Source organism: Sarcophilus harrisii, chromosome 2, assembly GCF_902635505.1.
Source record: "Sarcophilus harrisii chromosome 2, mSarHar1.11, whole genome shotgun sequence".
NCBI lineage: Eukaryota > Metazoa > Chordata > Mammalia > Dasyuromorphia > Dasyuridae > Sarcophilus > Sarcophilus harrisii.
In genome coordinates, this window is record NC_045427.1 from 485,012,358 (window position 1) to 485,030,267 (window position 17,910).

General features: G+C 41.2%; 1 protein-coding gene across 6 annotated transcripts in view; it reads right to left on the minus strand.

Moving 5' to 3' along the window:
* The window catches only part of RALGDS (ral guanine nucleotide dissociation stimulator), an 88,978-nt gene that overhangs the window by 40,982 nt on the left and 30,086 nt on the right, over nucleotides 1-17,910 (minus strand). For 3 of the 6 annotated variants that reach the window (XM_023494320.2, XM_023494319.2, XM_012553980.3), the window contains exon 1: nucleotides 1,764-2,153. The exons of 2 other annotated variants lie outside the window; for them this stretch is intronic. In XM_023494320.2, the coding sequence (XP_023350088.1) occupies nucleotides 1,764-1,994 (231 nt within the window). In that variant the 5' untranslated portion in view covers nucleotides 1,995-2,153. Of the gene's footprint in view, nucleotides 1-1,763; nucleotides 2,154-15,170; nucleotides 15,382-17,910 lie in introns of those variants that run through there. One more of the 6 variants, XM_031954902.1, reaches the window with a different exon arrangement.

A 17,910-nucleotide genomic window follows, 5' to 3' on the forward strand; every position in this document is an offset into this window, starting at 1 on the left:
TCTGCAGTCCACCCTACACCAAGCAACCCATGTCTCCCCCCCCCCCCAACACCCAGATACACAGGACAAGCTTTCTGTCTATGAAATCATGGTCTTCACGTTCACAATTCCTGCCCACCCTCTGTCCAATGTTGCCAATATTCTTCCCCCATCAATGCCCCAATCTCTGTGGGTTTTTCTAATGGCCCTTGCAGGGCCTGGCCTTCTGCCTGGAAATAATGGGATTGATATCTAAAGACCCTAGTTGTGTTAGGGCCACCTGATCTGAGTCAGAATTCAGAATCATGCTAACATCCATAATCTTTTGCAGTATGGAGATGCCCATGGTAGTCCTGGGTCCTCTGGAGTTCATGGAAGATTCTCAGTCGATATTCCTGGATCTGACCTAAATTTTTCTGGCTAAATTCGATCTAATTGACTACAATAGGTACCAGAAAGTAAGTGGCTGTCAATCAGAAGGTTCTAAGAAATATCATTTCTCTTGTGACCATCTAGGGTCCAGGCATACTAGGTAGGAGAGGGGAGAATGATCAAACTATAGGCCAACTAGGCCATGGGTTTTAGCTGATCAGATCCCTAAGTCAACTGATGCAAGGCCCTGTCTAACTACTATATCTCCCCCTTTCCTCCTTCAAAAATAGAATTCACAACTTTTCCCAAAGTGGCACAAAGGATCATCTGTTTCCCTCCTCCTACCAAACAACAGGCAGCCCCTTGATCCTCTCCAATTGTACAATCATATGATTGGTAATTCCAGCACATACTTGGACTATCTCCTATGCATCATCTACTATAGTAGGAAGTCATAAATTAGAGGTGATGGTAGTACAAAGAATGATCGGGAGGCAGGAGCCATAAGTTTGCAGAAAATGGACTAAAAACGTGACCCTGACACTGCCCTTCAAAACGATTCAATTTCCCCCAGTTGTAAAAGGAGAAAGCTGGCTGAGGTGGTCTCTAGGTTTCCAATTCCATAAATTCATAAAATTTTACAAGGTTGGGGCTGAAAAGGGCTTTTGAGCTTAGCCAGTCCCTCTATCATTTTATAGATAAGGAAACAGAGGCAAGATGAGAAATTGCCCCCTCCCCCCAATCACACTGCATCTAAGTTGGAACTAGAAGCCAGGTCTTCTGACTGTCCGGTTTCCCTAGAAATAAAAGGCCTCTCATCTAGAACTTGTGAGATCCTTAAAGGCAAGGACCCTGGCTCGTTGTTACGCTTTCTTGGCTCATCCCCTCAAGTCAGCTTGAAACAGTTTTTAGACATTTGACAATGACCAAAACAGCACAAACGCTCGGAACTCGCTTTAACTTGTGTCGTACGAACGGTTTGTGGATTTTACTGATGAAGTCAAAACGAAGGGAGGCATCTCTGACACTAGGATGACAGCCTGAATCCGGGGCTGAAGTGAAGTCATCAATACTGGCAAAGTAAACTGATCTCTCCCAATAGCGCCCCCACCCCAAGATTTCGAAAGGAAAGAATATTTTACTCTTCGCTTTCTAGCAAGACATTTAAAAGTGGGGGAGGGGTGTATGTCCGGCATGGGCAAGGTTGACGCTAAGCAAGAGATAAGCTAAGGTGGAAGGGTAAAGGTGACGTATGCAGTGATTGATGGAGGTCCCGAGGTCCCTCTTTCCCGGGTTCCCAACCCACTTGGCCCATCACAGCTCAAGCCCAGTCCCTCTCTCCCCGGCCTGCCTCAGCCCCCTCCTGCCTCCGGCTCTCCCTCCATCCCCGTTCCCCTGCTCCCCGAGCTCACATCCAGGCGCGGCAGGTCGGGGTCCAGCTGGGTGAAGCTGTGCAGAACCACGGGGCCGCTGTCGGCGGGGGCCACCTCGAGGCGCACGGCGTCCCACAGGCTGCGGCTACGCCGAGAGCCCGGGAACATGCTCTCGGAAGCGCCGCCGCTGGCTCCGAACTGCTCATGCTTGTGCTGCGGCGGCGGCAGCGACTGTCCCCGCGCGGGCTCGGACCACATGAGATGCACCATGGAGGTCCGCAGGGAGCGGGCGGGCGGCGCCCCCGGCCCGCGGGCCGGCCCGGCCTCTGCCCCCCCGCCCCAGGCGCTGGGCTGGCGAGTCGGGCGGCCCGAGCGCTGAGCTGCGCTGCGCTCCGCGCTCTGCGCCGGGCTCGGGCCCGGCCTGATGTCAGGGGCTGGGGGCGGAGCCGGAGGCGGAGCCCCGAACGGACCGGGCGGAGCCCCGAACGGACCGGGCGGAGCCCCGAACGGACCGGGCGGAGCCCCGAACGGACCGGGCGGCCCGAGGGCCGGGAGGCGGGCAAAGCCGGGACTGGGCGGGCAACATCTTGGGGCCGGATCCCCAGCCGAGAGGAAAAGAAGGGAGAACGGCAAAATGAGCCACCAAGAGAGGGGCCTAAGAAAGAAAGAAGATGGGAGTGGAGGAAGTGGGAACTAGATCTGGGGGAGGAGTTGAGAAGCGCACTTTGTTTTCATCTCTAATATTGTACACTTCGGGTAAAACTGTGTATTCTAATTAGTCGTACTTGAGTCTAATCCCCTAATTAGACAGTCAACTCTGTGAGAGGGGAAACGAATGAGCATTTATGTTACCCACTATGTGCCAGACACCGAGCTAAACGCTTACAAATATGATCTCATTTGACGTTCACAACAGTCCTAAGAGGGAAGAATGGTTATCCCCATTTGAGGGAACTGATGGGCAAAATAACTTATCCCGTGTTGCACATCTAACGCACTTCTAGTCTGAGGTCGCATTCGAACTTCGGTCTTCCCGATTCCTTGCGCAGCTTTTGTGTTACAGGGATCCTGTCAAACCTCCCTTCCACCGACCATTACCTAGCTCGGGTTCTCAGCACACAATATTCGCTTAATATTTGTAGAATGTATGAATACGTGAAGGAATCACAAAAAGCCTTCACGAAATAAATGGTGATTCTATGTTGGTGCACTGGAAGTGTAGCTAGTGAGCCTCTGAGGGAGGGTTGTCTCTGATTAGTGTGTTAGCCAGCATCTGTGCCCGGTCACAGGGGCAGCGAGCGCTCCCTTCGGCCTTCTTTCCTGGGAAGAGATGGGCGATTTTGCCGCAATCTGCCCCGGCCGGCTGCGCTCTCCTCCGCCAGCCTGAAGGGTTTCTAGGTACACGTGGTTCCCTACATGTTTAGGTGGGCTCTTTAGATATTAAGGACCTCTCTGTGTGTCTGAAGAACATATTTTTCAGAATATTGATTTTAGATGCACAAAATAAAACAAAACACATAGGATTAAAGAGTAAACATGTTGCTGAAATGGTCGTCAAAATATTTTTTTTAAGTTCACCTACACGAGATTATGAACATCTTCTCTAGATTCAATACTCGACTGATTTGGGGCGGAAGAAAGAAGTGGATCCTCTGAGGGTCCATTTATGAAGACTAGTCCGAGATCTGGACTTGGATCTAAATTCCACTTTTTCTCCAGTCACTTAATCTTCTTGAGCCTCAGTTTCAGAATGTATATGAATGAAAAGGCTGGCCTAAATGCCTTTCGAGTTCTTTTCTAGCTCTAGATTTGTGACGTGACTAATGTAATCTGACCACAATGGCTGCAGAAACTTGCAATTTCCGAGCAGCTCAGGAAAGAGACTTGGGAGTGAGGCTGTCAGGGCCGCCTGCTCGGCACTTTCAAGATTGATCAACAAAAAGTCCGGAAGGGGTTAACTTCGAAAACAGCCCCTTAGGCTAAGAAAGAGTCTTCCCTCAGTTTGTCAGCTCCCAAGTGACAAACTCTACTCTGCCCACAACTCCCTAGATAGTACATTTAATTGGTGATATTTCCGTCAGGAAGAGAATAAATAGACTTGTGTTGTTATCCCCATTTCACAGACTAAGACAGAAATGCAGAGAAGTTGAGGGTCCTTTCTAGCGAGGAAGCAACGGGCAGGTCTGGGAGAATGACTGAAGATAAGAGAGCAGAAAAAGGTACCTAAGCTTGGGAGCGATCATTAAGAGTAATTTACATTTATATAGCTGTCTGCAAGTGTTTTCACATATTCACAATTTCAACTTTTCCCTACAATAAACTTGACAGCTAGAGCAGAACAAGTATTTTTATCCCTAGTTTACAGAAAAGGAAACTGAGCCTCAGAAAAGTAAAAGACATTTATTTAGTAAAAATAAGCATACCTCAAAAAACCAGTCACTTCACTTGTCTACCGCTCTCTTCCTCCCCCACTACACAGCCACCTTTCTCTATGGCTTCTGGAAGATTGATTGCAATCCATCTTAGTGACTGCTCTTGGACCAGACAAGATGTTTTCTGTTCAAAAACATACCAGGGAACTTGGAACAGTCTAAGACACATCTATGAATTGAAGGAAGTATGTTCTCCTGTCCCTAACCACAGCCTTTCTCTCATCTCCCCCATTCTTTACTCCTGATAGCACATCTTTCCCAGACTAATCACTTTATTTAATAAAATAATTTGTTTTGTACAGATTTATATAAATACATGTTGTTGTAATTCCTCCTCCCCCCCTTCCTGGTAAACAGGCACTCTTTCTTTTCCTTCTTCCTCTCTCTCTCTCTCTCTCTCTCTCTCTCTCTCTCTCTCTCTCTCTCCCTCTCCCTCTCTCTCTCTCTCTCTCTCTCTCCTCTCTCTCTCTCATCTCCCTTCTTTCCAGCTTGGGGTACAAGCCAGTAATTAAATTAAGTGTTGCTTGATTGCTTTTTTCCCAGCTAAGAACTACTTCCTTCAACCTCCTGCTACACAAGTGCCAACAGAGATCAAGTGGAAAATAAAAGAAAATCTGAAAGTAGAATATTGAGTGTCTAGAATCTAGAAAAAGGCACCCTAAATAGGTTTTGGAAGTTATGTGTTCTCTCAAAAGTCCCTTCCTGGAGATCCCCTTTCGTTTCCCCAAAAGGAATTCAGTCTCTAAGCCTTCTCTTCCTTAAGGACTTCATAAAAATGTCAGTTTTCTAAAAATATCAGGTCATTGCCAGAAGCAGAAGTGACTTCCTTTACGTGGTAATGGGCCACGTGCAAGGAACCTGTCTCCTCACTTCTATTTCATCATTCAGTGACGACCAATTCCCTGCCCCCATGAGGGAACCCCAAGCTAAGGCCATAATGCTGAATCAGGAAGAAACCTCTGTGACTCAGCTCCCTGGTGTAATCACTACCCCGTGCTTTGAGCCTCCCACAGAGTAATTCCCCACACCCCCTCCCAAATACTATGTGCCTGGCCTAACTGGCTTCCTAGCTGCCAGGAGTGAAGTCTGGGACAGATAGAGTAGCCCTGATGCTAACCCAGAAAGTGGTCTTTCCCCTCACCTACAATGGCTAGAATCAAAGAACTTCTAGGAATCCAGTGGACCTTAGAGATAGATAGCTAAACCATAACATGAAGTAGGAGTGGGGAATGGAGGGATGACCAGGTAGAGGGTTTAAGCCCTAGGACTTAAGGAGCTGGGAATGACTAACCAGGCTAGAAAGAGGGTCCTTCGGAAAAGTTTTCTGATGGACCTCTTGTTCTAAGATTTTTGGTTCAGCAAGCTAGGGGTGGCTTGATGGAAAGGTGTTCAGATTCAGAATTCATTTATTCATTCAGCAAGCATTTTATTGTTTACATAAAATCCTATGCTATGAATCAGCACACCATCTGTAACCGCACACAGTGTAACCACATTATCACCCTATAGGTATTTAATTCAGTTGAATTTAAGAAGCACCTACTAAGTACCACTAAATGCTAAACACCTAACCAGGTGCCAAAGAAACAAGTACAACAATAACAGACAGGCTGTGTCCTTCAGGAGCTTAAAAGCTAAAAATGGTTTCTTCCTCCTTCCTGTCCCCCAATTCTGACTAAGCTGCTGTTGGAAGTTATTTATTTACACAGCCTTAACTAGGGTTTAATAAATAGGGTTTTGCACCACAGTGCTGAAATTAGAGGGGCATCCTTCTTTCCCATATTGGTTGAATCTCTGGCCCTTCCCCCACTTACTTCCTCTTTTTCCTCCCTAGCAAAGGCCAGGTTAGTCTTCAGGAGGATAGGAACTTCAGTCATCAGAATGTCTGGGGAATTTCTCTTTGACAACAGCCTTCTAAGTCCCAGACATATATAGATATAGGTGTGTGTGTGTGTGTAATATATTTATACAACTTTATGTCTATATCTATATAATAACTTATCTTTGGCAATGACAATTGTTTTAAAATTAATTTTTAGAAAAGGTTTGTTGATATCTTTTGACTTTCCCTCTTCATTTGTCTTCAGATTGTTTTCAATTAGGAAAAATTAATTACAAATTTTAAAAAGAGTCACAGAATTGGAGGCTTCAAAAGTGATCACAATAGCTATCTAGTTCAACCCATACTCAAAAGGAATTCCCACTATAATATTTCCAAAAAGTATTCTTCTAGGTTTTGCTTGAAGACCCCAAGAGCTATTCAATTTTTGTATAGCTGGAATTGTTAACAAAACTTGATCCTAAACTCAAGCTTAAATTTGCGTTTTTACAACTTCTACTTACTACTCTTGATTTTAGCCTCTGGAGTCAAACAGAACAAGATTAATCTATTCTCTGTATGATAGAAGACATGAAGTCAACAATAAGTTCAATCAGCCTTAGATACTTATTAGCTATGTGACCTTAGATAAGTCATCTAACCTTGGTCCTTATGTGAAAAACAGGAGTAATTTATAACACCTACCTCCCATGTGAGGATCAAATGGCATGGCATTTATAAAGTACTTAGCACAGTTTCTGGCACACTTATTACTGTTCAGTAATTTCAGTTATGTCTGACTCTTCAAGACCTCATTTAGAATTTTCTGGCAAAAGATTTGTGTGATTTGCCATTATCTTCAGCTCATTTTCCAGATGTGGAATGGCGGCAAATGGTTAGGTGACTTGCCTAGGATTATACAGCTAGAAATTGTTCGAGGTCACATTTGAACTCACATCCTCCTGATTATAGGGCCTGTTCTCTATCCACTTTACCAACTAAGCTTTCTTTCTTTCTTCTTTCCTTCTTTTGTTCCTTCCTTCCTTCCTTCCTTCATTTCTTCCTTCCTTCCTTTTCCTCTAGTCTTTTCTTATCCAGGCTAAAAATTCTGTCAGTTCGTTCATCTTTCATGACAATGGATGTAAGGTCCTTTATCATCTTGAATGCCCAGAATTGAGCACAATTCTCTCAATCAGGAGTTCTCCAAAATATAGCCTAGGAATCTTTGGGGGATCTTCCTAAATTCTTTTGGAAGGTCCAAGAGGTGAAAACTATTTTCATAATAATACTGTTTCAGTTCCTTAGGTGATAAATATCAATACTTTTACTCACCCTCTTCTCTTTGATACTGGCCTCCTGGCTGTTCTATTAACAAGATACTCCACTGGGCTCTGGTAATTTTCTCTGGCTGTCCCCCATTCCTGGAAAGTTATCCTTCCTCATCTCAGCCTCCTGGCTTCCTTTAAGTTCCAATTAAAACCAACAATCATCTACAGAAAGCTTTTCTTAACTTCTCTTAATTCTATTGTCTTCCCCTATGTTAAACAATTTATCTTGTATGTAGCTTGTTGGTACAAATTTATTTGCTTATTGTCACCCCCATTAGAGTGTACTTTTCTGGGGTAAAGACTGTCTTTTGTCTATTTTTATATCCCCAAAAGCTTACCACATTGTTTAGCTTAGTAAATATCTATTTACTCACTGAGATATAAGATTACAAAAACAAAAATTCTTTGGGGGGTTCTCAGTAATTTTAAAAAGTATCCTGAAACCAAAAAGTTTGAGAACAGATAGACTTAGACGATGTCTAGTGAAAATAGGGTATAGAAGGAAGATTATTTATGTATTCTTGGAAGCTTTGTGCCTCATTGAAATATCCTTAAAATCACTAAATCTGATTATGCATACAAAAGGTAGTCTTACAACTCTGAGATACCACCACACACCTCTCAGATTGGCTAAGATGACAGAAAATGATAATGACGAATGTTGGAGGGGATGTGGGAAAACTGGGGCACTGATGCATTGTTGGTGGAGTTGTGAACAAATCTAAGCAGTCTGGAGAGCAATTTGGAACTATGCTCAAAAAGTTATCAGACTGTACATACCCTTTGATCCAGCAGTGTTTCTTTTGGGCTTATTTCCCGAAGAGACCTTAAAGATGGGAAAGAAACCCATATGTGCAAAAATGTTTGTGGCAGCCCTTTTTGTAGTGGCCAGAAACTGGAAACTGAGTGGATGCCCATCAACTGGAGAAGGGATGAATAAATTACGGCATATGAATGTTATGGAATATTATTGTGCTGTAAGAAACAACCAGCAGGATGATTTCAGAGAGGCCTAGAGAGACTTACATGAACTGATGCTAAGTAAAACGAGCAGAACCAGGAGATCATTATTCACCGCAACAAGAAGACTGTACGAAGGTCAGTTCTGATGGACATGGCTCTTTTCAATAATGAGATGATTCAAACCAGTTCCAATTATTCAGTAATGAAGAGAGTCATCTACACCCAGAGAGAGAACTATGGGAACAGGAGTGTGGAACACAACATAGCATTTCTACTCTTTCTGTTATTGTTTGCTTGCATTTTTGGTTTTCCTTCTCAGGTTCTTTTCTTTCTTTCTAGATCTGATTTTTCTTGTGCAGCAAGATAACTGTATATATATTTCTATAAGATTTAACACATATTTTAACATATTTAACATGTATTGGACTACCTGCCATCTAGGGAAAGGAGCAGAAAATTTGGAACAAAAAGTTTTGCAAGGGTCAATGTTGAAAAATTACCCATCCATATGTTTTGTAAATAAAAAGTTATAATAAAAAAGGTGGTCTTATTAATCTCTACCTCTGCTGTGAAATTAAGGGGCATTTCATTATCAGCTATCTAGGATCTTCACTGATTTTTTAATTATTATTTTAAAGTATATTTTCAATTCAATTTTTTGCAACTTGATAAATAATTATTAAATATCTACTCTAGGCAAGATTCTGAACTGGACTGTAAAGCTGATTTTTGGAAAAAGTCCAAAATTATTTGAAGTTAAGTTTGGTGTAGCTGTGAATACAAGAGAATATAACCCCATTTTAATAAGAGTTAGGTCAGAAGTTTACACAAAATAGTAATATCTTCTATTAATATCTCAATACCATATACCAACATCTCATGCCATACTGTCACATAAATTTTACATACCATATATAACTATATAATAGAGCAAATTCTAAATGGATATATGACTTTATTACAAAAGATTCAAGCATAAACAAATTAGAAGCACAGGAAAAGAAATACTTGTTAGAACTATGAAAAGAGGAAAAGCTCATGACTAAGTAAGGGAGAGGATGTAAAAGATAAAATAAACAATTTTATTCTGTAAAATTTCTAAGATGTCAAAGAAATAAAACAAATGTAGTTCAAATTAGAAAGGAAACAAGTTATTGAAAAAATCTTTACAGCAAATTTCTCTGATGTAAATCTGATATCAAAATAAATTAGGAACTGATTAGAATAAAAAAGAACAAGAGCCATTCACCAATAAATAAACAGTCAAAGGTCTTAAGCAAGTAGTCTTAAGGATGAAGCCTACACTTAATAATGATATAAAATACTCCAAATTACTGGAAAAGCAAATGAAAATAACTCTGAGGTTTCATCTTACCCTCATTAGATTAGCAAAGATAATTTTAAAAAGAAAGGCCAATTACTGGTGAATCTTTGGGAAAACAAGTACTCTTGATAGAAATGTGAACTGGCTTTTCATTTTGAAAAGCAATTTGAATCTATTCCCCCCTCCCACAAAGTCATTAAACTACTCAATGTCTCTGATCCTATGAAATCACTACTAGGCCTATACCCAAAAGAGAACAGGGAATGATATGGGAAGTCTCAAATGAAGAAAATCCAAAGAAAGATCCCAAGCTGAGGTTTAACCTATATGAAGTGTAATGACCTTTGGGATAGTTCTTTAGAAACAGCAATCGGAGCCCTGAGGCTAGCTGAATTTAGAGGTAACCTCAGACCAAACCACAGGAATTTTACCTCCCAGATAGGTGGAAAGACTGGGGTCTGAGCCCAGGAATTTAGTGGGAACTTCTCTTGATATAGAACACCAGGCCCAGTTGTGCTGCAGGGACTTGGCCCTAGGCAAGAAGGAACAAGCACACCTGGTGACCCTAGAACCAGTGGAGCAGGGAAGCTGTTGTCTGTGGATACTTATTTTTTGTTTTAGGTTCCAGTTTAGAGGGTGAAGTGAAGACAGAAGCAACCTTCCGAGCTACCACTACTCTCCTGCAGGTTAAAGGTTTTTATATTAATAAGTTCTCAATTAAAAAAAAAAATGAGCAGATAAAGGAGAAAGAACCGAACTTACTATGGCAATAGGGAAAACCAGGGTTCATCTTCAGAGAACACTTAGGCAAAAAAAGCCTCTTTTCCCCCAAATCCATTAAATGGCTATCTTCCTAGAAAGACTTTATAAAAGAACTCAAAAAAAGGCTTTAAAAATAAAATGAGAGAGAAGCTAAAAAAAATTCAAGAAAAACAGAAAAACTTACAAAATAATATAAAGAATGAAAAACTAGAAGAGAATATGAAACATCTTAGAAGAACTGATGTTAAGGGAAGTGAGTAAAACCAAGAGAACATTATACACAGCAACAAAATTATGTGATGATCAACTGTGATGGACATGGCCCTTTTTAACAATGAAGTAACTCAGGCCAATTCTAATAGACTTGGGATGGAGAGAGTTATTTGCATCCAGAGAGAGGACTGTGGGGACTGAATGTGGATCACAATATAGAATTTTCACCTTTTTTGGTTGTTGTTTGCTGTCTTGGGGATTTAGAAAGTAAGGACAGAGAGAGTAAAAATTGGAACAAAAATGAATGTTGAAAGTTATCTTTACATGTGTTTGGGAAAAATATTATTGAGAAAAAAAGAAATAAAGGGAGCAGGGAATAGGATAAGGTATGTAGATTAATGAGAATGGGACAAAGAGGGAGGGAAAGGAAAGGGGGAGAAGATAAAGGAGGGATCCATGGATGAGGGGAGATTAAGTAATAGTAAGGCAAGTTAAGGAGCAGAAGAATTAGCAGGAATAGGAAATAAGAGATATACACAAGGATAGGGATCAAGAACAGAATTTATTAGAAAAAAAAGTAGAGTTAGTAATCACTCCTCTCAAAGTCAAATTTAAAAATTCAATCGAGATTTCTACGTTATATGTCAGCCATATTATTGTTTTAGATGCATGTCTATGTATAAATGCATATGTATATATATATGTATACACGTATGCATATAGGTCTATGTATGTGTATATGTAGATCTATTTATATGGGGAGGGTGTAACACACACATACACACAAATATATCCATACTTAACTGTAGCCTGCTTGGGAGAAGTAGGGGGAGGGAGAAAAAGAATAAAGTAAAAAATGTACAACAGAGAACAAAAGAATAACCTACAAAGAAGCAAAGAAAAGATGGATAGTCATGACTATGATGTCTTCTATTATTATATATGCTTTCTTGAAATGGAAATTGTTACATATTTTGAATCCTTAATATTCTGCTGGGCATGTGGCAATTTTTTTTTCTTTTTCTTTTTTGTTTTTTCTTATTTTGTACAATAAATATTTTAAAATAAAAAATGCATAGATGATAATAGAAAAGTCAAAAGAAAAAGTAAACAAGACAGCTTTGAAAGTTGCATGTTGAATTTCTTATATAGCTAAAAGGAAAAGCAAGAAGAAGAACAAGAGATTTTTGGTTTAATATATTATTCTCTTTTTTTCTAAATAATATTTTTCTAAATTTTTTTTTCTTTTCTAAATAAGGGTACTGAACAACAAATTCAATACTCTTTCCATTGTATCCTATTTCCTTCCAGTTCCTTCCAACCCTAACATTTTGTGATTTGAGGCAGAGATAAGAGGGAAGAGACTCGATGGTGTGGAGGAATACTGACCTGAAGAGTAAATCTTTTTCATTCCTTTCTCTAGATGAAAAACAGAGCAAGATCCTTCATAGTGAACAGGAAAATCATGGTCAAACAATCCCAAGAACTAGAACTCTTGCTCTAACTTCTCTGGGCATGTTTTTTTTTTCCTTTGTAAAACAATACTTGATGTGCCCAAAATAATACTTCACAGGCTTACCCTGCTGAGACAGCACTGCTATTTGAGAAGATCAAATGAGGTGATGATAATGATAATGATGTGAAAGGGCTTAGAAATAATATAAAGAGCAGTTCAAATTGAGAGATTATTACTAATCTTTGTCTCATCCTGTCAACACCCCACTTTTAACTACCTCTTGCAAGAAGCCTTCTTTGGTTACTCTAGCTACTCCTAGCCTTGATGTTTACATATTTAATCATTCTTGTATAAAGCTCCACGTATTACTATCTCCCTTTGAAAAGCTTAAACCTAAGAAATCACTCAATGCTTTTCCCATTTTCACCTCTTGTTTTTGCCTGCCTTTCCCCTGAGAGGAGAACTCTGCTGGATCTGTGTCAACTTTTGAGATGACATTGAGATGTCAGGAGGACAGAGATTGGCTCTAGAGTGATTGAGGGCAAAGTGAATTCACCTCTAGGTCCCTACTTTGGTTAGCCACCCAACAACCCACAACTAAGGTCTGAAGAAACACATACAGTGCTCGGGTGCTTCTTAGGCAGAATCTGTCCTCCAGATCCTCATGAATACTCCTGTTCCTTCTCTCATCCCAGGGCACTGCTCCCTACCACCAAGGGTGATTGGAGAAGGACTCTCTGTCCCGATCACCCAGAAACCCTATCTTTCCAGACTGTGAGTTCCCATCATAGCAGCTATCACCAAAGGGAGGGGAGTAGATATATGAGCTCATCTTGTCCATTGCCCTGCTTTGGGACAGGACTGTACCTAATCATCCTAGATCAATGAGTCTCTGTTCAGTCTATTTTTAGACGGCAGTAGGAACTCCAGGGAGCAGAGTGTTGGCAACTTCTCCAGCCACGCCCTGTGTGTCTCCCTGGTCATTTCTTGGGACCCAGAATTACCTCATTCCTCACCTGCTTCTGTGGTTCACCGGGTAGCCCCATGTGGGAGAGGTGAATAGGAGGACAGCTACATTTATAAGCCTTGACAAGGTTTGTGGTTCCAGAGCCCCATAGGGTGAGGCCCCAGGCTCAACCATGCTTCCTGACTTAGTCCATAAGAGTTTCCTGCCTCAGACCCCACGAGGGAATTAAGATGCTATTGTCTTTGGCTTAAAGAGATACTGAATCGGAGGGTATAAAGACAGAGCTCGGGCTGAATATACACTACTAAAGGAAATGTCACCCTTTCTATTTCAAGTGGTCTTCCCTTTAATAGCAAAATCTATATAGGACAGGAGAAAAGGAACTCTTCACAGGCCAAAATGGTGGGGAAAGACTTCTTACTCCCTGTCTTAGAGCCTTGGATTTCCTCATTTGTAAACAAGGTTTCCCCATCTGGACTAGATTATCCTTCTAGCAGCTTGGTGATGCAATGGAAAGAGTGCAGGACCTGGAGTCAGAGAAGTCACCTTTAGGAATTCATATTTGGCCTCAGATGCTTATTAGCTGTGTGACCCTGGTTGTGTAACTCTATTTGACTCAGTTTCCTCATCTGTAAAATGAGCTGGTATGGGAAATGACAAACCATCCCAGTATCTTTGCCAAGAAAATCACAAATAAGATCACAAAGAGTTGAGCACAACTGAAAAATGATTTACCAATCCCTTCCAGTTCTGACATTCAATATTCTAATTCAAATCTAATATTCTAAGTTCTCTTTTGAAGTCTAACCATTATTATTCTATATGTCCATATTATATTCCCCTGAAATGACTTGAAGAAATTTGCACATGGCCAACATGACAGGACAGCTTCCACCAAAGTAATCACTCTCCAGAAAGGCACTTGGCTAAGTAGAACATTCAGAGGGTCAGACCACTGGTGTCCTCTCACCTACATTAAAATCAGTCCTTCATATTGCATTACATATTTTTTGAATCAATATTGTCCTCATCACAACCTTCTATCCTCACAACAAACCTGAAAGATCAAAGGGGACAGATTGTATAATCTTCATTTTGCAGATGGAAAAACTAAGGTCCGGAGTTGAGTAGTTAATAGCAAAGCCAGAAATAAAACCCAAATCATAAGATTGTAGATTTAAATCAATTCCACAAACTTGTTTTAAGACCCTGCTGTGTACAGAGAACACTATGCCAGGCTCCAGGGGAGGTACAAGATTTAGATAAGAAATGGTCTCCCTTCAAATAATAATTTAATTATGCCATATTTTTATCCAACAAGTGAGAGCTAGCCATTAAGGAAAGAGCTGAAATTTTGATTCAGAATGCTAGATTCTCATAGCTTACTATGACTACTAACCAGAATCCTTGGGATACTCAGTCTCTCCCTGGGGTATACTGGCTTGGTATTTATTAATGTCCCATCAGTCTGAATGTAGGAGCCAGGAAGTATCTGCTGGTAACCATCTCTGAAGCTGTTGTGTATAGGAGGCCTTGACCCAGGAAAAACAACATTGGTTTCTGAAAGGCTCCAGACATCCACACATACTGTTATCCTGCTGTCTGAACACTTAAGTTATGGAATCTCCCGCCTTCTTACCACACTACCCACTACTCTCTATTATTACCCTCAAGAGAATGGTCGTGGAGCTTTTACCTTCATAGATACAAAATAAAACGAGAAAATGAGACATGACAAACCTCAAGTCTCCCTTGTGATCATCCTTCTAGAACGGGAAGGGATCCTATAAACTGTCTTTTACAGGTGAAGGAAGCTGAGGCACAGAGGAGTACTCGCCTCTTGTTATACAGGGAGCAAAAAGTTCACGTTGCTCTAAGTTCTCATTCACTGCTATTTCTACCTCACTACAATCTTTGGCAGCTTTTCTTAAGACAGAGAAATGGGACCTCAAACATCCAGCTCTGGGTGGCCCTCCTCAAAACTGCTTTATTTCCATGAGAAGCCAAACTCATTCATCCAGTTCTAAAGGAGCAGAGATTGAAAATGGGTGAAGGAGATGAAAAGAAGCCTGAGGCTTTGGCCAGGGCCCAACCAGACCCTAAATGCTCTGCTTCCCCACTCCGACTCCCGACTCCAACCCTAACTCCCCAAGAGAAGGCTGAGAGCTCCTCCTGGACTCACCTCTAACAAGTGTGGGCTTCCCTGGGAGGTTCGGTGGGAAGCCGCCCGGCCTCGCGAGGTTATCAGGGAAATGCAGGCATAGAAAACCCAGCCTTTCTTCTGCTTGACTAGTCGGGGTGCAGCAAGGATTGGGCTTGCTTTTCGGGCCATGGGGAGGGCGCAAGGGCCCCAGGGAGTCTGAGTTCCGGCTGCCTCTCTGTCTGTCAGCCCATCTAAGCCAGGCTTCCCCAAGAGCCTATCCTGGGGTGTCACTCTGTCCCAGTGGCCAAGCCCGCCCCAAAAGGGGTTGGGCAAGGTATGCCGGTAAGTTCCCAAACCTCACTATCCAGTATCCTCAGCTGGGAAGTGTTTGAAGTTTGGCAAGAGTTCCTGACTTAGAATCTTCCAGTGTCAGGGGTGGGGCCTCAGGTTCCTTAAAAATAGTTTCTTTTGAACTTAGATCTCAAATGAGATAATACCTATAAAGTACTTAGCATAGTGCCAGGCACATAGAAAGTGCTTAATAAATGTGTGATCCCTCTTCAATCCTTTCATTTTACAGATGAGGAAAAACAAGGCAAGTTGAGGGATAAAAGATGCCTTTACAGAGGTAAATAATAAGATTATGCAATATATAGTAAAATGGGAATAGACAAACATTTATTAAACACCTTCTGTATACCTGGCTCTATGCTGAGTATTTTACATGTATTATCTCATTTGATCCTCACTATAATCCTATGAGATGTAAGACCCATTTTACAGTTGAAAACACTAAAGTAGATAGAGGTCAAATGGCTAGCCCAGAGTCACACAGCTAGAAATTATCCCAGACCAGATTATAGTATTCCTTTCTCCAATTTTAGAGCTCTGTGTATTATACCACCTAGATGCCTATGGTTCCTACTCTGTGGAGCATGAATTCCTAAGAGGCCAAAGATTTTTTTCTAGGAGAGTTCATGAATTTATGAGAATCCATGAATAAATAATCACATCTTCTATAGACTGAATAAATAATGTCTTCATAGACATTATTGTTTTCCTATTTTAAATGTATGTAGATGTATGGACATATATGTACATATATATGTATGTATCCATTAAGTAATAAAATATTCAGAAGTTCATAGATTGAAAGCTAGAAGGGGTTTCAGAGCTCTTCTAGTCTGAATCCTTTATTTTCCAGATATTAAATGATTTACCCAAGGTGCAACTCAGACTGTCTGATTCCAAATTCAATTATCATCACTCCACAGTCTTTTCTGCTCCCCCCAGCTGCTAGACTCTTTTCTTCCTAACTTCCTTGTATTTATTTTTTTAATTTATTCTGTATATGTGTGTGTTGTCTCTTTCAATAGAATAGAAGCTTCTTAAAAATTATTTTACTGATTTTTTTAATCTTCAGCTCATAGTATATAGTAGGTGCTTAATAAATGCTAACTGATCAGGATTGAGTTAAAGATCAGTTAAAAAGTCAGGATGCACTGATTTGATTATGATTTTTGTCATATACTTTCTCAGTCAACAGATATTCAGTACAGTAACTAGCATATGTGGGAGATAAGGACATGAAGGAAGTTATGAATTTCTTTAGGTTAAAATGGGTTGGGGGCAGACAGATAGCAGAGTAGATAGAGTACTAGCCCTGGAATCAAGAGAACCTGAGTTCAAATCCAACCTCAGACACTAACTGTGTGACCGTGGGTTAAGAAATGAGTCTGCCTCAAAAAAAGAAAGGAATGAATGAAAGGAGGAAGGAAGGAAAGATTAAAATTTGTTAGGAACCATTCATCTGTATCTTAGAACACTGATCTCTGCATATATATATATATAAAATCATAGAGATGGACCTCTCTATGGACCCTGCAGATCATTTAATCTAACCTTGTTTTACAGGCCAGGAAACTGAGGCTTAGATGGGAAGTGACTTGCTCTAACCAGACTCAAGTCTCCTGAACTGTAGTTCAATAGTTGCACTAAGGCTCTCATCTAATCCATCTAATACAATATCCTCATTTTGCAGATGAGGGACTGAGATCTTGTGGAGACACAAGGTTATAGGGCTAGGTTAAGAACCTAGGGCAGGGGTCCTCAAACTTTTTAAATAGGGGGCCAGTTCACTGCCCCTCAGACTACTGGAGGGCCAGACTATAGTAAAAACAAAAACTTTGTTTTGTGGGCCTTTAAATAAAGAAACTTCATAGCACTGGGTGAGGGGGATAATCGTCCTCAGCTGTTGCATCTGGCCCGCGGACTGTAGTTTGAGGACCCCTGACCTAGAGTCTCTGATTCCAAATTGATAACTTTCCTTCCCACTGCTCCTTCTGTGTGGCCCCTTCCTTCAAAAAGTCTATCTTGACGATCCCAGCTCACAGAGTATTAGGAATATTGTCACTCCAAAGAATGAGGCAGAAATTACTTGCGTCAAGGTCAATGAATTAATGGCTGAGTTCTCTTGAATGCAAAGGTCCAATGCTTTTATGGCCATCCACATCATGGTCCCTCTCCAAGACTATTTTCTCTGAAGATCCTTAATTACAAACTTGCAGGGAGAATGGTTCCATCGCCTTACTTTTCTTTGCCTTTGGATGGATGGGCACCAAGGCAGAGGTTCAGGCCAGAGGTAACTGGAAGTGGTTTGGAGAGTTAAGAACATGTGTTTGTGTTCTGGAGTAAGGGGTAGTCTGGATATGTCACAGATGCACAACTTGCCCTCTGCCCTTCTGGGGGCCCCAGCATTTTCCCCAGTTGCTAAAGAACC